Source organism: Geotrypetes seraphini, chromosome 17, assembly GCF_902459505.1.
Source record: "Geotrypetes seraphini chromosome 17, aGeoSer1.1, whole genome shotgun sequence".
Taxonomy (NCBI): domain Eukaryota; kingdom Metazoa; phylum Chordata; class Amphibia; order Gymnophiona; family Dermophiidae; genus Geotrypetes; species Geotrypetes seraphini.
Window position 1 is genome coordinate 11,869,093 of NC_047100.1, and position 22,324 is coordinate 11,891,416.

Consider the following 22,324-nt stretch of genomic DNA (forward strand, 5'->3'; position numbering starts at 1 on the left):
ATGACTTAGGACACCATGTCTTCAAATCCATGCAAATGACTTCCAGGATCATTTTTACACCCAAATGTATAAGTGGACTTAAATCTACTCTCTCTTATGGGTTTTCCCTTGAGATCAGTTCTTCAAAATAAAGCCACACATCGCCTTAGATTAGATCCTCTCAAAACCATCCTGGGGATCCTTGGGCAGCCGATTTTTTTTCAAGATATCTGCAACAAATATGCAAGAGAACGTGTATATATTGGGTTCTTCATGCAAAAAAAGATTAATTCCGTGTTCATTCACGGCAGATACCCTGAAAACACAACTGGATGTCTATTTGGATTTAGGCACCTGTTCTGCTGGACAAATAAGGCATTGGGTAGTATTTAACATAGTAGACAACGGTAGATGAAGACCCAAATGGTCCATCTAGTCTGCCCAAACTGATTCAATTAAATATTTTTTTCATCTAATTATGGGTAAGAATCCAAAGCTCTGCCCGGTACTGTGCTTAGGTTCCAACTACTGAAGTCTCTGTCAAAGCTCACTCCAGACCATCTACACCCTCCCAGCCATTGAAGCCCTCCCCAGCCCATCCTCCACCAAACAGCTATATACAGACACAGACTGTGCAAGTCTGCCCAGTACTGGCCTTAGTTCTTCAATATTTACTATTATTTTCTGATTACTATTATTTCTTCTACTTCGTTGTTCCAAAGGGGTTTGCTTTTAGCCCACTCTGGACTCAAGCAGATAAATGCCTCCTTTCAGGTTTCCCTTTCACATAAAGATCCTCCATTCGGTGACTGGCACGGTGAGGCTCAGGGAATTCATGTCCCTGAACCTCTTCTTGTAGCTCAAAGCAAACTGAATTTAAGTACATGAAGTATTTTCCCTCATCATTATAGGGCTCACAACCTACTAATTGAAGTGACTTATCCAAGAAGCACAATGCTATTTGAAAACCTGGATCAACTTGGCCTCAAAATACTGCGTTATCGCTCATGCAGTAGTGCATTCAGGATTAGATGCTTCAACTGGTCTACAGAGAAGCTTAAAGAACCTCATAACAGCAATTTTATTTATAAATGTGTGGTTAAGGCTGACCATTGCCGTGAACTGAAAATATTTTGCTGAAAGTAAATTTTGACATGTTTCCCCCATAACAAATCCAAGAAAAAAAAAAAAATAGACTGCAATAATCAGGAAAAATGGCAAATGCTAATCAATTCCTCTGGCGGCACTATGTGCTAATTGAAAGTTATAACTATTTGCAACAATGCCACCATTTAATGAATTGCAATAAATCTAGTTAATGTAAATAGACCCAGAATACCACACAGTGGGATAAAGCAATTACATGTGATCGATGACAACTAATAGAGGGGGACAAGATCAGTAAGGGAAAGAAATGCAACTTTTATAAGACTTATTTTTACTGAGATAGAGGGAGGGTGGGAGTATGAATGATAAGAATTGATAATTGTTAATTATTAGTATATGGGAGGGAGGGGTGGGATTCTTTTATATTTAGGTATTGGAATAAGATTGTCAAGTGATTAATTAATATATTTCTGATGGATTATTGTACACTTGTAATTTTTGAAAACGAATAAAGATTTATTTAAAAAAAAAAAAAAAGACTTATTTTTATAATTTTCAAATGAAAAGCTGGTTGAATAAGCACATAAAACACATCAATAGAATAGTATTGAATAAGAGATTTAGCACCTTTTTTTCTTAAAGGGAGGGTGCATACATCAGCACAAGGTATAGCTTTAAAAAAAAAAAAAAACCCCAGAGAATTTTTTAATAGTTCACCATACACCCCCCACTTTTTTGCATGCCTCTGTTGGTGCAAAAATGAAGCTTAGCCCTATGTCTTGATATGTAGGAGATGATCTTTCGTAAACGCTGTCACGACAGACATGTCTTCTCCTGCATTTTCAGGAGTTAGAATACTGCAGGTATGAAACATTCCAGCAGACAACCTTGACAGAAGTAGGCCTTTGTAAACTGAGCTCCTATATACCCCAGGTGTTAGAAAACAAGGTAGTGTTGGGCACTCAGATTATTTGGATGGACAAAGCATTAGTTGCAAGGATCCTATTGAGGTCAGGGGAGGTGGGTGTGTGACGCAAAGGATGTAGCAACACTTCAATAGCTTGTAGAAAATCAAAGGATGTATCTCACTCAGACATGGTTTTCAGCAGTAGCTTTGACATGTGGCCCCCCAGTCCAGTAACACTCATGCCTACCTTTTCAGGTTAATGCTTTTAGCGACTAGCAAAGGGGGGAGAGCAAAATTTCAGCTGTATATAAATCCTGTCAATAGCCTTGAAATATTAAGCTGCTGCTAACTGGCATTTTCGCCAATTATGGCCACCACCAAGATTTACTCCAAGAAACATAATGAAAACGAGTATATTAGGCACTAAAGCAAAAGACATTATCTAAAGGTTTTATTTCATAGTTTAGCTTCTTCACATTATCGGTTTTCAAGTTACAGGTACCTATAGCAATACTGCTAGAAAGGTGTCCAAGGAGTGGCACTCACAGTACAAGTCTCATTCTGCGGATGGATTGTTTTGGCCTCCATATCTTGCCTTTGCTGGCTCTGCTTCAGCTGGTTTAAGGAGGGCTTGCTCTGTGTAGCGCCAACAGCTTTGCTTGCCCACTCGTCCACCAACTTGTGGAAGTCGTCTGTGAACATCCCCCTCTTATTATTACTGTTATTAACTTGGGCCTGGATCTGTAGCGCCGGTACTGGTAGGTGCGGTGGTGTTGGATCAGGACCTGTTGCAAGGCTGTTTGTGGATGATCCTAGAAAGGCCATACACATTTCATTATCAGCTATTGTATCTTGCTAGTCATGGGCTGCTCGGTTCAAGCTAGGCTATAGTTCATTGTACTCTTCTCATTCATATCCTCATTCCTTTTTAAAAACTTTAATATGTGTACATTTCAAAGTATTTAATGAGCTTTGCAAGAAACACAGGGTCTCAAATATTCTCATTTCTGTTGAGAGCTATTGCTTTAAAGAAAGATTAGATAATTAAATTATATCACAAACTGGTGCACAACTAGAAGGCTTGGCACGAAAGGATTTAAGGTGTTAAGCTACACAATGTGGCATATTACACTTAAAAGCTACTTACGGCTTTTATTTCAAACTTAGGATATCTTGAATACAAAAAGGAAGAAAACTTGTTCTTTATTGAAGAACTTGAATTAACCAGGCTAAGGCTTCTCAAAGCTATTAAAAACTTCTACAACTGCAAAAGCTGCCAATTTCACTAACGACATGTGTTTCACTTCCTTTGCCATGTTAAAAACAAAGCATGTTGTGTGCTGGTGGGTGAATAGAAGAATCAAGATCCAATTTTTTGTGCATCATACATGTATCTACACCAGTGTCTCGCAAGCTGTAAACCACTAAGAACTGAAAGGCATTGGCGGGACAGAAGACACCAACGTAATGTAATATAAACCTTTCCAAGCTGTGGCACACTAAACTTGGCGCTGGGGTGTGTCTGCACATGCACAGATGCGCATGTGTGTCGTCGTGTAAACTGCCACGCCATGCACGAAGGCTCAACAGACGGGGCCGAGCTTGTTAACCCTAAAACGACTATGCTGGTGGGGAAGTGCAGAAAGCAGGAGACGCGCCGGCGAGGAGGAAAGATGCCGGCCGACTCACCTACACGACGTGCCTCTTGCGGCACAGCCAGAATCTCGCCGTGGCAGTTTGTGATACACTGATCTACACCATAATATAGAAAATTTAGTCTTTAAACCCGTTACATTAACAGATGCTAGAATAGCATCTGTGTGTCTATCTTTCTTTCTCTCTCTCCTTGGTCGTTGTCTGTATGTCTTTCTTTCTTTCTCTTTCTTTCCTCGGCTGTCCACCACCACCCCCTTCCCTGCTCCCCCTGTCCAGCAGTAACCTTCTCCCTTCATTTTACCTTTTACCCGGTTTTCGTGGTGGTGGTCTGCAGTGATTTCGGGGGTCGCAGCGTCGTGGAAGAAAGGCAATGTTGAAACTGCCGCACGCTCGACTGCGCACGCGGAAACCGCCGAACGAAACAGTCGCACTCTACTTCTTTTGCCTCCTTCCGCCCCACGCGCCGCAAGCCACCCCCACGCGCCTCAAATCAAATTCGGCACGGAAGCAGAAATCACGGCAGCAGGGATCACGCTGTTTCAACAGCGCATGCGCGGGTAAGGGTTTTATGATAGAGGATGGCAGATCAAGTCCTAACAGCCTATGCAGTCTACCCATCTACACCAGTGGTTCCCAACCCTGTCCTGGGGGGACCCCCAGCCAGTCGGGTTTTCAAGATATCCCTAATGAATATGCATAACTCAAATTCTTAAAACCAGCTATTCAATATTTAATACAAACAAGTATTATCTGAATCAATTCAATTTTAATCTTATATTCCAGAGTCCCTAGTATTCTATCTGGATTTTGCCGATTCATTCTTTGTAGCCCCTTCAGGACCAAGGGACATATTTGTCCCATAACTTTAAAATCCTATAAATTTTGATTGGGATAGTCTACAGTTCTAAATGTGATATGTACGGATTCCATATGATACTGCCTTTATGTAAACAAACTGGTTCCGACATTCATTCATTAGCGTCGTTGCCAGATTGACGAGAAGATTCACTTGCCACACTGTCCATAAGCCAGAAGTGTGATTTTTTTAAAAAAAAATAATGATATTTCACAAAAAAAAATCAATTTTTTGGCATCTGCAAGCCCTTTTTACCATAAAAATGTCGTCAAAACCACAAAAATTGGCCTACGATCCTTATGGTCCTGAAAGGGTTAATAGAGTGGCTTCATTTTGGACTCCTGCTCTCATCCCTCTATTTGTGGCCCTTCCACTTTTTGTATTTTGAGTTTGTTTTCTGTGGTCCGCCACCCCTTTGTTTTTCACCCTGTAAAGCAATTGCTCATACATTTTACATGGTTGTTATATGGTGGCTCATACAAATACTGACCTGACTTTCACACACAAAATTAAATGATAAAAAAATTATTTGAACTAAATCAACCAATTACCATATGTGTGATGGTTTTTGTGCTATATACAGAAATGCCTTACTAATACTTGATCCAAAAATGGCTGTCACTCACATGAAAAAAATTTGTATGCATTCCTTAGGAGAGCATTGGCAAGAAGATATATTTAGGCAAACTTGCTTTACCTATACAGTATTCAACTTTCACTGCTAATAGTCTTCTTCCCCCAAGGAATGAGGAAATATGAATTTTAAACCATGCTAGCAGCAAAGTGTAGCTTTACAGATGCTTATCTTACAAAAATACTTAACACAAGTATGCAATACAAAGAACATACTATGAACAGCCACTTATCAAGCCATGTGCAAGTGTTTCAAAGCATCACAGACCATGCACATGCAACTTACTCAAAATAAGATACCTATTCATAATTTACGTTGGCACAAATTTCCCAGCTACAACTGAGTAAGCCAATGAAGTTTAGACAAAAATGAAACATCCCATGCCACGACAATACGGAGAAATAAAAATGGAATAGTTACTACTACTGTGATCTTTGCCTAGACACAGTCGCTTCAGAGCAGACCCTATAATGCAAAACAATATAACAAAACACCGTTAGGTAAAACCACCACAAAGTCTGGTAGAAAAAGTTGTTCAAACAAATTATATCATTATGCAAAAAAAAAAAAAAAAAAAAAGAAGCAAAGTCAGCAGCTCAAGTAGTTAAAAAAAATCCCCAACAATTGAGCGGCCAAAATTGCTCATCAACAGTCATCCCAAAAGCCAAATGGCATGCCAACAGTAATTTCAGTATTTTATATGATTACTTTTAAACCCTGTTGGCACAGGAAGACAATTTTCATTCTTACTTTATGCCGAAAACCATTTCAATTCATTTATATTAATAGCTTTCAGCAACTTACTGACTGCATGGATTGTCTTCAAGAGTCACTTGAGACTTGCTTTACAAAAAGGTCCATAAAGATACATTGTTCTGTAGGTTCTGAGGCCATGTTAAATCCACTGTGGTGCTGATGCTCCAATGTAAGCCCAGTGGTGATCTTTAGAAGTTACACTGCAATATTCAGCTCGTGTCTCCCTATACAGTGTCAGAAGGATGATAATTCCACAAAGTGAAATAGGGAGCAAAGAACTTAACAGACTAGAGATTCTGGTAGCCTTGGGATCTTACATCCGAATCTTGGGCACCTGGCATAGTTGTAACCATCAGTCTACCATTCGCGACCTTAGAATTACAGGGTTCTAAGTGACAGTTTTCAGTATTTTTTAAACTCGGGGTTCTATCTGACATGTAGATGTTACAACACTCACGAGGATTTATTGCAACTTAACCGTTCCTTCATTTCATAAGAAATTACACGGTAAGTCCGCACATGTCATTGAACACCAAATTGCCCCAAAAACCTCCACTTCAAATTCCCGAGAATGACTTTCGGTACAGTTAGAAACATGTAATTCTAAGGTCGCGCATTGACATTTTTGCTTAAGCTTGCCTTTTGAATGTCATCTAGCTGCACTGTTGTTTAGCTGTGTGCTGCACTGTGTGTTTTGGCAGTGCAAATGGAAAATACTTCTCCTTTTGGTGCCCAATAGCTCATTAATACTGGAACGTAGACCACATCCAACACATGTGCTGCTGTCAGCACCAGGAGATGAAGTTCTGCCCAAAGAAAAAGAAGGAGGGCTTTCTGAGCTAGAGGAGTGCTCTTGGTCCCTCCCTGGCGATCGACATAAGCTACTGCTGTCGCATTGTCAGAGAAGACTCTGACCGTTTGACCCTCCAGCGTCTTCCGCAATCTCAGAGCCAGACAAATGGCCCTGAGCTCCAAATGGTTGATGGACCACTTTCACTGTGAGGGTGTCCAACAACCCTGAACAGGACAACGATGGCAATGGGCTCCCTAGCCCCAAAGGCTGGCATCTGTTGTTATGATCCAGGTGACAATGTGTAGCAGAATGCCCCTACAGAGCGATTGTGGGCGAGTCACCAGTTCATTCTTGCTCGGGCCTCCAAAATCCATGGCAGACGAATCTGCAAGGCATCTCGGCATGGTGCCCAGTAAGAGAATAATGCACACTGAAGAGGACCTATGAGCACCGTCAGTCGAGGAACTCTCGAAGAATACATTTGTTTGCTTTTCCCTCATTAAAATTATGTCATTATAAAAGGTTCTTTGAAAGAAACTTTTCTTTTCAGGCGGCCAAACTAAATTCATGGCTTGCCAAAATTGTGCTAGATGCCTCTTCTTATCTTGATTTTAAGAAAGCAGATAAAAACTCAATTATTTAACAGGCTGAGTTCTTAACATATTTTATTATTATAACCTTTTATTCTTTTAAGATTGTTTTACTCTCTTTATATGGCATGTATGTATTTTTCCTATATTGTATGCATTTAACTTGTTGATTTTCAATGATTTGCATTGTTTGTATTATAATTAATTGTTGTGAACCACCTAGAACTTTTTGGGTATGGCGGTATATAAAATAAAATAATTATTATTACTACATCCAGCGAGCCTAGAACTTGAATATAATCCCATGCTGAAAGAGCCGACCACTCCAGAAGAGAAGAAATCTGGGCACACAGCTTCTGTCAAAGAGGATGCCCAGGCATTCCAGCGACTGTGTGGTTGTGAGATGGCTCTTTCTGAAGTCGACAATCCAGCCCAGGTCCTCCAGCACCAACGAAGGGCAAACCTGTAGGTCCATCTGTCGCAGGTAAGGTCCGGGCAGTGTTGACAGCCCAAGGGGCAGGGCTGAGAACTGGTAACGCTGTTCTAGAACATGAAACCACAGAAATTTGTGGTGGGCTGGAAATATGCACAATTATGCCTCTAAGATCCAGCGAGGCAAGAAACTCCCCTGAAGCCCCTGCTACAATGACCGAATGCACAGTCTCCATGCAGAAGCAGGGAATCTTGAGAGCCGCATTCATTTGCTGACGATCCAGAATAGGCCTCCAATCTTCTGAGGCTCTTTGGCACGAGAAAGCATACAGAGTATCTGCCTGAGAGGTTGGGCAGCACCAGCTCTAGAGGCTGAACATTTAGCCAGCGCTAAACAGTTGCCTGAACTCTGAGCGTCTAATCCGGGCACTTTAAAGGAGAATCCATGAACCAATCTGACATGTCTGGCAAATTCCAGCATGTGCCCTAACCAAAAACTGTCCCAAGACCCACTGGTGCATCCAAGGCAGGAAGAAACGCTGACAACGGGTCCCCATCCATAGAGGGGCGTCCCTCAGCTTGTCGGCATCGTGGCGTTCTGGCAGGGGGGTGCAGAAGAGGAGGTGGAAGGTTCGGAATGACTGTAGCCCTCCTACTGTCGTTGGGAGCGCTGTGAAAATATCTGTGACATAGCAAACATAGATGGCCTGGAACACCGTGAATCACGAAAATTACATCAAATTTAAAATAATAAAATGGGGAGACCAGAACACACACACCGGCAGTAATGCATGCAGAAGAAAAAAAAACCTGTAGAGGGCGCTAAACAGCACAGTGAAGTACACCAGAGGCAGAGTGAAAATCTGGAGTGGATTCCTTCTGCAGCATGCAGGAATGGAGAAATAACCCAAGCTGTCTGCACTGGAAATATACTTTGGAGGAAACTCAGGAGAGGGGAGACATGATAAAGACATTTAAATACCTAAATGGCATAAATATGCATGAGGTATCTCTCTAAATTGAAAGGAAACGCAGAGTGAGAGGGATAGGATGCAGTTAAGTAGTGATATGCTCAGGAGTAATTTAAGGAAATACTTTACAGAAAGGGTAGTTGATGCATGCCATAGTCTCCCGGTAGAGGTGATGAAGACAGACTGCGTCTGAATTCAAGAAAGTATGGGCAGGCATGTGGAATCTCTTAGGGAGAAGAGAAACTGGATGCTGCGAATGGGCAGACTGGATGGGCCATTTGGCCTTTATCTGCCATCATGTCTGTTTCTATGACAAAGAATGATGTTCACATTAAATTTTAAAATCACTTCATTTCAAAAACTGCATTAGAATTATCTTCAGTACAAAAATATTGTGCTACAGTTTTGCCTAATGACGTCTGGTTGTCTTCGTTTTGGTAGTTATGATGTTATGGCTCATATTGCTCCAGGTATCTTCACTTTGAAAATAATTTTAGACATTTACCCTTCTTTCTTCATTGCCCTCGGGCCTTTTCAAGGATGTAGTTTTAAGTCTAAATATGGAGCACCTAGATCCCTACCGTTACTGGAAGGGACTGGGTAAAACTGTATTACAAAGTACCGCCCCGGACATCCTGTATTCGTGCATAAGATGTTTGTTACCGACATCACCTTACACTTATCCATGTAGAACATCTGCCATGTCGCGGCCCATTTCTCGAGCGTGTTTATGTCACATTGTAGATGTTTGCAATCTTCCTGCATCTTCACTACTCTGAATAACTTCGTATCGTCCGCAAATTTAATCACCTCACTCATCATACCAATTTCCAGATTGTTTATAAATATGTTGAAAAGCACGGATCCAAGCACTGAATCCTGCAGAACTCCACTGGTGACACTTTTCCAGTCCGAGTATTGTCCATTTACTCCCACTCGATTCCATGACTTGCAATTTTTCGAAGTAGTCGTTCATGCAGAACCTTGTCGAAAGCCTTCTAAAAATCCAGATATACGTCGACTGGGTCACCCTTGTCTATCCTTGTCTGTTTACTCCCTCAAAGAAGTGCAGCAAAGTTCGTCAAGCAAGATATTCCTCTGCTGAAGCCATGCTGGCTGGTCCTTATCAGATCGTGTCCATCAAGATGCTCAATGATGCGGTCCTTTATCAGCGCCTCTATCATCTTTCCCAGTACCAAGGTCAGACTCACCGGTCTGTAGTTTCCCGGATCACCCCTCGAACCTTTCTTGAAGATCAGCGTAACATTTGCCACCTTCCAGTCTTCCGGAACCCTTCCTGATTTGATCGACAGATTGGCTATCAGTTGAAGTAGTTCCTTGATTACCCTTGGATGGATATCATCTGGTCCTGGGGATTTATCATTTTTTAAGCCTATCAATCTGCTGGCATACCTCTTCTAGACTGACTATCAACTCTGTCAGTTTCCCATCTTCGTTTCCCGCATATAGTCTGTCGGCTTCCGGTATGTTGCGTATATCCTCTTTGGTAAACACAGATGCAAAAAATGTGTTCAGTGTGTCAGCAATGGCTTTGTCCTCCTTTAGCACTCCCTTCATTCCTCTGTCATACAAATTAACAATCAGGGACTGCAGCTGTCAAAATGGAGGGAAGCATATTTTTGGGGGGAGGGGAGAGAAGGGGGTCATTGAGGTCTATCAAAAGTATGTTGTGGGGGTGGGGGGGGGGCATTGAGGTGTTTTCAGTGTTAAATTGAAATCCCAACCTGCAGCTGCCAAATTAAGGATCTGCTTCTGTTTGAAATATTTATTAAATCTGAAGTAGTTATACTACAAAGGGGGACTGGATGAGAACACATCCAAGATGTAGCCTAGAGGCTAACATCACTGCCTCAAAGAGCCTGACATTCTGGGTTCAAAACAAAGGTAAAACTAGATTTGCAGGGGCAGGTACTATCATCTTAAATCAAGTGCTTGGCCTTTGCAGGAGTGAGGGGGCATGCTTTAAGCTCCATCGGAGTGACATTGTAACCTGAAACAACCGCTGTCAAAGCTGCAGGAAGCTGATTTTTAAGGACGTGTGGTTGAGGTCCAGAAGGTTTGTGCTCTACCCAGTCCCTTACTGGAAGAATCCTCTCTGCCTATAACACCAAAATAGCTATTATGCATAGCCCTTGAGTTTGCCCTTCTAATTCAGGTGCAGCTGCATGAGGTGATTTCTTAAAAAAATTTATATTAGCTACATCATCTGCTTGGATTTAAAATAAATCCAATGAATGTGGATGAGAAAGCAAAAAGTGATTTTATTGGGGGGAGGTTTTTTAAGATTTCAAGGCTTATAAATAAAGTTTTCAAACTCATCAAGCCTCAGACACGTGGGAAAAAATGCAACACTTTCACAGCAAAGGTTGAACAATGATGCTGAAGTGGGCAGTGCAGAAACGAGATAAGGCTGTATGGTGCACAGAAAAGAGCTGAATGATAAGACCCAATTATCTCATCTACTGGGTTTGCATCTTACACTCAAACCAATTAAACTACTTCTCAGGAAATTTAAGAAACACGAGTTTGCTGTCAGTTTCTGTTGTGCAAGAGCTCCAACAAAAAAAATGACTTAATTACTGCTTCATGTGTTCTTAACACAAACACTGCATTGATCACACAGCTGTATAAGATACTGGATGCCAAGTCGGTTAACCAAGAGCTATTTTCTTAGTCTGCCTATCAGATGTTTCTAGCTAGTAGCAAACCCCCCCCCCCAAAACCAAAACAACCCCCCCAATAACTGCAAACAACGTATCAAAACAAAAAGCAGAAGATATTGGCTATTAGTAACATAAAACAGGTGGTCCCAGGTAGATACAGTATATTCAGACTTCAAAATAAATTTGAAAGCCTGTCCAACATGTTTCAGCATCATGGCGCCTCTGGTCAAGGGCATCCATTGTTAATTAAATCTTGAGTCTGATCTATACAAGGGGGGGAGGGAGGGGGATGCTTAAAATTTCTCAGTCCAACCAAGAAGAGAAGGACGCAGATACGATTCAATCAATGATCTGAAACAATGTCAAAAAACAGAATTTTGTGTCTGCAAATTGGCACTTAAAATAAGATAACGTTCTTTTCAGCTACAGCGGCAAAATAATGCTCAGGATGTTGGTTGGTTGAGCTGAGAACTTTCCGGCACCCCTTCGTATATACATCCGCCTATAAAAGCAAACATAATAAAATTTAATCAAAATAAAACAGCATAGCGTAGAAAAATAAACACCAGGATCAATTAAGATAAAACAAATCAAAAGTGAAAAACAAAGAAGAAATTTAAGCAAGTTGGTAAACAAACTGCACCACTCATAGGCAATAGAACCTTTTCAAGCACTAAAGAGGACATGACACACTAACCCTTTTCTTTTATCAAGCTAGGTTGCTGAGCAGAGTGAGCTAAATGCCAAGCCACCCATTCTATTTCTAAGGGCAGCTCGGCACTTATTTATTTATTTTGATTTCTATCCCATTGTCCCCAAAGAGTCTAGAACGGGTTACAGGTTTGGCAGTGCAACTTGATAAGAGGTGGTGGTGATGGTAAATACCTTATATGACCAAACTGGCTTTCCAAAAATACACTGTATGAGTTTTCTGTCACGATCCCCGCCCTGTGTACTAGCGTGGATCACTTGCAAAACATTTGAGATCAGAAAGAGCGTGGAACAACGAGCAACCAAAGGGGCTCCCAATTTTTGCTACGTGATACAGGATTTATGTTCAATCATCCATGTATGTAAATTTCCTGATATTTTGCCCACATAACACTTCTGGACAGGGGCAAATGATCACAAACATATTAGCTCTTGCAAATGCAAAACGCGTATTATCTTTAATGCTGGATGAGTTTTCACAACGTCCCAAAATGGACAGACACTTACAAAACAGGAAAGACACAAACCAAAAACATGACTAAAAGGGACTCGAGTTTAAAAGTTCTCTCTCCGAACGCATAGAACGGGTTTTAGCGCCGGCAGTGGTGGTAACTGCTCCAACGCTCATAGAATTCCTATGAACGTTAGAGCAGTTATTGCCGCTGCTTGCGCTAAAACCCATGCTATGCGTTCGTTAAAGAGGGGCCAAGTTGATAAAACTTAATTAAAGCTCTGTGCATGCACATCCAGTGCTAACAGTGAAAGAAACAGCTTCTGATCAAAACAGCATAAAATTGCATGAAAAGTTACCTTAAAAACAGCATTTTGGGCATGAAGCAAGGTCCCACAACTTTATTAAAGCTCAATGCATGTACACAAATTACTAACAGTGAAGATGAAAGGAAAAACAACTGCCAAAACAGCATATAAACACACATTAAAAATTACTTTAAAAACAGCATTTTGGGCATGAAACAAGGCTCCACAATGATCCCTGACTGGAGGCAACTTCAAAATCTTTAAAAAATGCGTTTTCCTGTCGAAACCATCATCAATGTCAAGTGCTAAAAACACTTAAAGCGGCTAAAAAAACATTAACACAGCAATTTTTTTTAAAAGGGTCTTTTGTTTAAATAAAGAAAAAGGGGGAATACAATTTCAGAGGCATTCACCAACACACCAAAAGAAATCTAAAAATAAAGTAGCAGCAGCAAATACTACATCGCAAATAAATATGCATGTATACAAGTTATCTAATGTTCAATCTCTCAAGCGTACAAAGGGGCCCCCCGCCCCTCCCCTGTTTTACAAAACCACAATAGTACTTTTAAGCACAGGCCAGCAAGCTGAATGTTCCCGACACTCGTAGGAACTCTATGATTGTCGAGAGCAGCGTGGAGCATTCAGCATGCCAGCCTGTGCTAACATTAGCCATCACGGATTTGTAAAAAGGTGGGGAGGACAAAAGGAATAAAAAGAGGACAGATGCCATTCATATAGAAATCAGACTCAAGATTTAATTAACAATTGATGGCCCTGATGCAGTTTCCACAGTGCCGAAAACACGGTGGGCAGGTTTTCAAATTTATTTTGAAGTCTGAATCTACCTACCTGGGACCACCTGTTTCATATTACTAATAAAAGACTATTTTGATCCGATGTTTCCAGCTGCCATTTTTAATGACACCCACACTATGGAGAAGAATTAAAAATACCCTATTTCGTTCTATTGAATTAGGTTAGGTTACCAGAATATCTGTCTGGGACCAAATGACGACATTGTGCCATGTACTGGAGAAAAACATTGTCCATCTGCGGAGCTAGGAGGCAGAAGAACAGTTGGTAGGACTATAAAAAACATTAGAAGGATGGAACTTTAACCTGTGCCACCAGAATTAACATCATATTCATCCAGTAGGAATTAAGAGTACCATATCCAGTCAGACGGCCATTTGATTACTGAGCTGAGCGAATGCTTATGTCAAGGATATTTATTTTTTTCACTTTTTGGCCCACAGTACCCAATCAGTACAATATATCTTTATTGAACAAGGGAACATCCATATGCCACCATATGAGTGTTCACGAAACTCAGAACTGCATTTTAATTCAACCAAAATGAAATTATACTATATATGCATAAACACTTTTTTAAACTAGCTAATCCGTTGTCAGTTGAAACAAGGAGGGAAGGGGAGGTTAAAAACATTGAACACCCTGAATTCAAAGGTATTTGCATAGAACACATCCAGGTAATTTAAATAATTCATTTGAAGAAAAGCTTTAAGATATGTGCTTTAATGAACTACTAGATCTTATCTCAAGAGGTGATATAAGTTCTCGGGTAAACACTGAGAAAGTGTTTCAGTCAGTTTAAGAAACTCATTAAAAAAAACAAAACAAAACCCAAAAAACACACCACAATCTTTGCTGAAAATAGTCAGTCTTTCTGATACTGTCGCTTTAAATGAAATCCCAACACACCACCCAGAGAATGAGCAATTGAACTGACTGGAGCACAGGTGTGTCAGCTTCTGCATGCAGAGAGCAGGAGAGAAAGGGTACTAATGGATATTGTCTTTATACAGCCCTTGTATAGGTGTTATACCCTTCAGTGACCTTGGCTACATGCACGTCTTCTTCACAGTCCAAACATATGTGAAAGACCATTTTCCTCTACAGAAACTTGCAATTCTTTGCTGCCGTTGGGATGGGAGAGTAGATGAATTTTTGCTATAATGCAACTAAAATAAAGTGTAAAACAAACCACCAAAAACAAAACAAAACAAAAAAAAACTGTAGCCTTCATATATCAAGGATCAAAACATTGATCATAAGGCTAGAGGAATAATAAAGGAGGGGAAAAAGACCAACTTTTCCACACATGCTTTTGGTCGAAGGCATAAAACTCAAAAGCAGTATATGAAAGCATTTTATGAAAAGCAATTTAAAAAGTTGACAATTGCTATTTAAAAGGGGAAGGGAAGATGTCAGGGAGAACAGGCATCCTGCCAAAACATTTAAGAAAGAAACTGATGAGTTAAAAGAAGGGCTAAGATGGATCATGTTAAAATACAAAAGAATGAATACAAACAGATGGACAAAGACACAGGTCCACTGAGGAATCTGGTACGAAGTTTGCTATTAGATTTATAGGTCACTCTCTCTGATGTTTGGTGGAAAACCGTCCAGCCTGCAAGTGAATATAGAAGGAAAGAAAACAAAAAGACTCGTAAAGTACAAACAGCTGAGATCAGATGTTCTATACCATTAGTCAAATCAGCTTTGCTAACTATCCATAGTTCAATTTTATCATGGCCAAGGAGTAAACTTATTGACCAGATAAGGACGAGGCGTGGAAAAAAGCCAGATACCACACATGCATATTTGGTCACATTGTGTGTCCATCACATACCACCACAAAAGTGTTAAATGCAGGAAGATTAAATCAAATCTAGGCAGCTATGCACATTGTTTTAGACTGTAAACTGCTTTGTTACACCACCTAAGTACAATGAAACATTTATTCGTACAATCTGTAGATGCAAACAATTTTTGGAGGGAGATACCACTCTTGAATGTCAAGTGAAATATTAACCTCTTGAAGACAAATTTCACAAGACTTGACTGCTTAGCCCTGCTTCGTAAGTTGTTCAAGAACGTCAAAGCACTAGACACTAAAGCCTAATGAACCTGCTTTAGATGGCTATTTCGTTTCTTCTCCCACAGATGTCAACTCTAAACAACTTCTGCACAAAAATACTACACAGTAGAGCACTGTTAGCCCTTAACCAAAAGTGTCAGTAAAAATGGCAAACCCCAGGCCCTAATGCGTTAACCTGATAAACATCTCATACAGGTTGGCTTTCGTACAATCCATTGGTCAAATTATGGAAAAACGTGTTTGGTAAACTCCCACTATACGTTCCGAAAAACCCATCATCAGAACGGCCTCAGCACAAATTCTATATAAAAACAATGCTCTACTGTTCTATGATGCCATCAAGTTGGGTTTTTTTAGATTGATTCAGCTGGATCTGGTGAGCCATGATGGTTTTCCTTTACTCTAACAATGCAGCTTAGCCAGACACTAATTCTAGCATTCTAGTAGCAATACCAGCATAGTCTCCTGGGCAAGGTTTCCCATTCAGGATATATAGATAAACGAAACTGCTGGAAACAAAAACAAACCAAAAGCATGAAGCATGCTGAAATAGATCACCTTGGCCAGTACCTCCACGCACATCACCTCCTTCAATAGCAAACCCGGAGCAGATATTCTCAGTTGTCAGAGAGGCTTTGACAGAACAGGGCTGCTGTGTCTGCACTGCCCAGTTAGGGGATGCTGAAATTGTTGCTGCATTTTCTGACACCAAGCTGGAAGGAGCTTTATCATAATCTTTGGAAGGGGATCCTTTACAGTCTCCCAAGGTGTTACCTACAAGCAGCACAAATGACAATTGAAAACATTCAAGCCAATTCCCCCGTCACTCATTGTAGCAAATTCTTTCAGATACCCCCCAGCCAGTATTGGAAACAACAATTACATCCCAAGGTACGGTGACTTAACACATTCACAGGTAATTATATCTCAGGAAATACTATCCATAGTGTTCATTTCCCATATCTTTCTTTTAAGCTATAAAAGGGCAGTTAATAAAGTGCCAGCAGAAAACATATAAGGGGGTGGTGGCAGGGGGAGCCCCGTGGTTCAGTGGCTGTGCCATCACTATTGAGGACCTGGCCTCTCCAGCTCTATGCTCAGCATAGGCTCTCTCAGATTGGCATGTGGGAGGGGCAGTCATCGCTACTTGGCACAACTGGACAGGAGGACATATGGAGGAGTCCTAGCCATTGCTAGATGTTGACTTTTTGGCTGAAACTATGTCCATATACTGGATTCCTGAAAAATCTGTGCTCTCCCCCTGGTTAGGCTAAGGAAGCAGATAAAAAGCATAGGGAAAATACCCTGGTAATTGTGAATGAAGGCTCAGACACCAGATCTGATGAGCTGGAAGCCCAGAGAAACCTGCCAGGCCAAAAATAGACAATTAAAGGGCATCCAAAATGCTTGGAGACGGTTGCGCACAGCATCTTATTACTATTTGCCAAATGTGAAACTATTTGGATCAGGAGGAGCCCATCAAGTAAATCACCTTCAACATTTAAATCTCTGGAAAACATTTTAAGAGGAAACCACTATTAATTAAACGGTCATATAACCAATATCTTTTAACCTGAATCATTGATCCAGAACGAACATTAAGGAGCTTTCATAGAAAAAAATATTCAAAATATCAACAGATGTGTGTATACGCTGTGTGACCATGGAGAGAGAGAGATTGGTTATACCTCATTGAAAGATTAGAAATTCATTTTTGTGTTTTAGGAAACCTCCCCGATACAGTTTTCAAAAGAGGTGCTATGTCAGAGTCAACAGTCCTACCATTTGAAAGAAAAAAACATTTTAAATATTTTAATTTGGTGGGGGCTTTTTTGTACAAAACCTCTTAAAAATCTCTGAACTAATTATTCAGGTGGAACGGTATTGGTTATATGAGGTAGTGGATGCCTGGAATGCGCTCCCGAGAGAGGTGGTGGAGAGTAAAACTGTGACTGAGTTCAAAGAAACGTGGGATGAACACAGAAGATTTAGAATCAGAAAATAATATTAAATATTGAACTAGGCCAGTTACTGGGCAGACTTGCACGGTCTGTGTCTGTGTATGGCCGTTTGGTGGAGGATGGGCAGGGGAGGGCTTCAATGGCTGGGAGGATGTAGATAGGCTGGAGTAAGTCTTAACCGAGATTTCGGCAGTTGGAACCCAAGCACAGTACCGGGTAAAGCTTTGGATTCTTGCCCAGAAATAGCTAAGAAGAAAAATTAAAAAAAATAAAATAAAATAAAAAATTTAAATTGAATCAGGCTGGGCAGACTGGATGGACCATTCGGGTCTTTATCTGCCGTCATCTACTATGTTACTATTCCCTCTGATGGCCCAAAAACTTCTTAGGAGTGCTTTCAGAGATTTAAATGTTGAAGGTGATCAGGTGAAACAGACCTAGTCAGTGCCAACCTAATCTATAGTATTTAGTCATATAAGGAATAATCAATAGGAGGGTTTTTGAAACTACCATAACTAGAAAAACTAACCTCAAAAGTCAGGGGACCTCTAAGAGAGGGCTTTACAAATGCCAAATAAGAAAGCTTGGGAGAAAGAGATGTTTCCAGTCGGAATCTGTTCAATAAAAAGTCTTTAGAACTATGATGATTTGGAGCTGGAATACATTATGTACAATACCCATGGTATGATTGCACGGTGTTGGTAACTACATCACATTACAGAATGCTGAATACGATTAAAATCATAAATGGTTGCGTTTATAATTGTTTGTAGTGGTAGTTTATATAATATGCTGGATATATTCCATTTTATGTATAAGATTATGTGTATAGTATTTTTGAATCTTGTTTCAGACCAAGCACATCATTACTCATTATAAAATAGCAGATGAGTTTCTAATATAATTTTGAGGGTACTGACGTGTGTGATTTAACTTAAATACAGTAGAATATATTCATCTCTTTTATGGAGTTCAAATAATGGAACGTGCTTGTTACTTTTTATGTTAATTCATGCACCAGAAAAGGTTTATGCTAATGGTATTTTTGTACATGATTTTTTTTTTTTAACGTCACTCCAAAAAGCTTGTGGAACACACTATTTATTCCCTTCCAAAAAATAGGCTGATGCTAGACCCAAAAACCCATACGCTAGATTCAAAGTAAATTGAAATAATGACTTAGGATCTCAAGCGCTCGCGGTTATAAGCTAATAGAACTAGTCTTGGCTCTTAACTATTTTGCGAGCTATCTGTCCTTACGTCTTTTTATTATTCAATTTAATGTATATGCAAATTTTCTATTTCATTTACTTTATATGCTATTTACTTATTATATCGTTCCTTATGTCATTCTTATATGATTCAGCTTCTTAAATTCATATTTATCCTTATTTCAACTTTATAATGTAACCATAATAATATTTAGCTCGGGTATATGTTTTTTTGTACCCGGCCCTCTGGACAAAACGACGATGGAAGAACTCTGTTTCACTCTCATTTACAATAGGAGAGCTTCATCAGGACTAGAGTGGTTAATACTTATCACTACAAACAGAAATAATTGAATAATAAAAAGACGTAAGGACCGATGATAGCTCGCAAAATAGTTATGAGCCAAGATTAGTTCTATTAGCTTATAATCGCGAGCGCTTGAGATCCTAAGTCATTACTTCAATTTACTTTGAATCTAGCGTATGGGCTTTTGGGTCTAGCATCAGCCTATTTTTTTTTTTAGACATTTCTCCATCTATATTACTTTTTCAGTAGAATACCTCATTGTTTTCTGCATATTTAAATATCATTAAGGATTTTTAAAATATATAATACAGGATTAGATTTCTTCCTGTTTTACAGATTGCACAAATAGTTTTTAATGGTGATTGAGTAACCATCGTGAGTCTTTTGATAATTGGTTAGTATATAATATTTTATATTGGATGTTTGTTTATAGTCAAGTTTTTTTTTGTTATTTTATGTTTGGACACAAATACATATTTATATATTTTTAAAAAAATTGTAATTTATATGTATGTAGTAATTTGCAATTTTAAATGTATGTAATATTTTATTTTAGTTCCTAGAAGTTTATTATGTATTTTTTGTAATGTAGATTCCGGAAGGCACTTAAGTGCTGAAACACTGGTGTCAGTCCAGCCTTACATTACTAGCTGTCAGCATTTTCTATTAGCCTAACCAATGTGGCCTATGGGACAGTATATCAATCTGACTCTGGAATGTTGATGCAGATAGACCCTAAATGCTCTTGCACAGAATTCACATACATTAAGCATCCAGCCAGACTGGATTGTTTATCAAGAAGATAGACTACTTGAATGGGACAAAGAAGCCAGACAGACTAATTCCACTATTCCTGTAAGTGTCACACCTTCCTTATCAATTAAGCTAACCATTGTTTCAAACAATTTACAAATTATAAACAAAGATGCAATTTTATGTTCTATACGATTACATTGGATAATTTGGAGGCCGCCTTGTTAATAATATGCTGTGAGGTAAACCCATCAGAAGCATGTTGAGAGGTAGATCCCATCTTTTTGTGGAGTACCTCTATATCAATTGTATTAAGAGCACCCAGTGCAGTTCCTGTGCCACCTAAAATGGTGTCCAATAATTCACGCGTCTACGTTGCTTGGTTTGGGCTGTAACTGACTGCATGTCAAACCAAGTATTAAGCACATGTATATGGTTAGCAACAAATTGCGAGCAATTTAGGTATCTATGAGTAACTAAAAACAATTTTGGAAATAAATGCCAAATAAGAAAATGGTATTCTACGTCAGTGGCCTCAAACGCAAGCCCTTTGCAGGGCCACATTATGGCTTTGTAGGTACATGGAAGGCCTCGGAAAAATAATGTCTTATTAAAGAAATGACAATTTTGCATAAGGTAAAACTCTTTATAGTTTATAAATCTTTCCTTTTGGCCAAGTTTTAGTAATAATATTGTCATTTATAGCTAAAGAGACATATGATCAAGAAACTTGTTTATTTTACTTTTGTGATTATGATAAACATACCAAGGGTCTCAAAATAGTACCTGGCGGGCCGTGAGTTTGAGACCTCTGATCTACATTATATAAAATATCATGTGATGAATCATATTTGACCTGAAAAGGACTTTCCTTCCTGAAACAGATTGATATATATGTCCCATAGGCTTCTGCTGACATTGGTTAAGAACATAAGAAACGCCTTTGCCGGATCAGACCCTAGGTCCATCTATTCCGCGACCCGCACACGCGGAGGCCAAGCCAGGTGCTTCCAGATGGAGACCCTGGTCACCCGTATCCATCAATGTGTTCTGCAAGGAGGTATTCATCCAACTTACACTTGAAACCCAGAATGGTAGTCTCCGTCACCACCTCCTCCGGGAGAGCATTCCAAGCGTCCACCACCCGCTGTGTGAAACAGAACTTCCTGACATTTGTCCTGAGCCTGCTGCCCCTCAGCTTTAGTCCATGACCTCTTGTCCGTTACACATTTGATAATGTGAACAACGATGATTCTTGCTCTATTTTGTCGAATCCTTTCAGTATTTTAAGTCTCAATCATATCCCCTCGCAGTCTCCTCTTCTCGAGGGTGAACAGTCCCAGTCTTCCTAGTCGTTCTTTGTAGCTCAAATTCTCTATACCTTTTACTAGTTTCGTGGCTCACCTCTGCACCCTTTCCAGCAGGGTTATATCCTTTTTTAGGTAAGGGGACCAGTGTTGGACACAGTACTCCAAGTGTGGTCTGACCATTGCTCTGTAAAGCGGCATTATAACGTCCGCCGATCTACTCGTGATCCCCTTCTTTATCATGCCCAACATTCTGTTTGCTTTCTTCGCCGCTGCTGCGCATTGAGTCGACGGCTTCTGGTTTCTGTCTATCAGTACCCCCAGGTCTTTTTCTTGTTCAGTTTTGGCCAATGTTACACCTAACATTTTGTATTCATGTTCCTTATTTTTCTTGCCCAGGTGTATCACCTTGCATTTGTCTTCATCTGCCACTTGTCCGCCCATTTCTCCAGTTGGTTTAGATCCTTCTGGAGATCTTCAATGTCTTTTTGTGACCTAACTGCCCGACATAGTTTTGTGTCATCTGCAAACTTGATTATATTACTTGTTGTCTCCTCTTCAAGGTCATTTATGAAGATATTAAATAAGATAGGCCCAAGAACCGAGCCTTGGGGCACTCCGCTAGTCACCTTCTCCCAGTCCGAGAATAACCCATTTATGCTTACCCTCTGCAATCTATTTTCTAGCCATTTGCCTATCCATCTAAATACATCCCCTTCAATTCCGTGACTTAGTAGTTTCCTCATAAGCCTTGTGTGTGGGACCTTGTCGAATGCTTTCTGGAAGTCCAAGTAAATTATATCCACCGGGTCTCCGCCGTCGATTAGTTTGTTCACCTTCTCTGAAAATTGAAGTAAGTTCGTCAAACATGACTTCCCCTTCCTGAAGCCATGTTGACTAGCTCTCATCAGGTCGTGATTTTCCAGGTGTTGCACTATGCTATCCTCGATCAGTGCTTCAACCATCTTCCCAGGAACCGACGTTAAGACTCACAGGTCTGTAATTGCCTGGTTCTCCTCTCAATCCTTTTTTGAAAATTGGGATA

At 40.0% G+C, this 22,324-nt stretch overlaps 1 protein-coding gene across 19 annotated transcripts in view; it reads right to left on the minus strand.

The window, feature by feature from the left end:
* WNK2 (WNK lysine deficient protein kinase 2) overlaps positions 1 to 22,324 on the minus strand; it is a 206,437-nt gene that overhangs the window by 12,471 nt on the left and 171,642 nt on the right. For 11 of the 19 annotated variants that reach the window (XM_033926235.1, XM_033926236.1, XM_033926238.1 and 8 more), the window contains 4 exons: positions 16,299 to 16,514; positions 15,171 to 15,269; positions 5,560 to 5,604; positions 2,540 to 2,805 (listed from right to left, as the gene is read on the minus strand). In XM_033926235.1, the coding sequence (XP_033782126.1) occupies positions 2,540 to 2,805; positions 5,560 to 5,604; positions 15,171 to 15,269; positions 16,299 to 16,514 (626 nt within the window). Of the gene's footprint in view, positions 1 to 2,495; positions 2,806 to 5,559; positions 5,605 to 15,170; positions 15,270 to 16,298; positions 16,515 to 22,324 lie in introns of those variants that run through there. The other 8 variants (XM_033926246.1, XM_033926247.1, XM_033926242.1 and 5 more) reach the window with 8 other exon arrangements.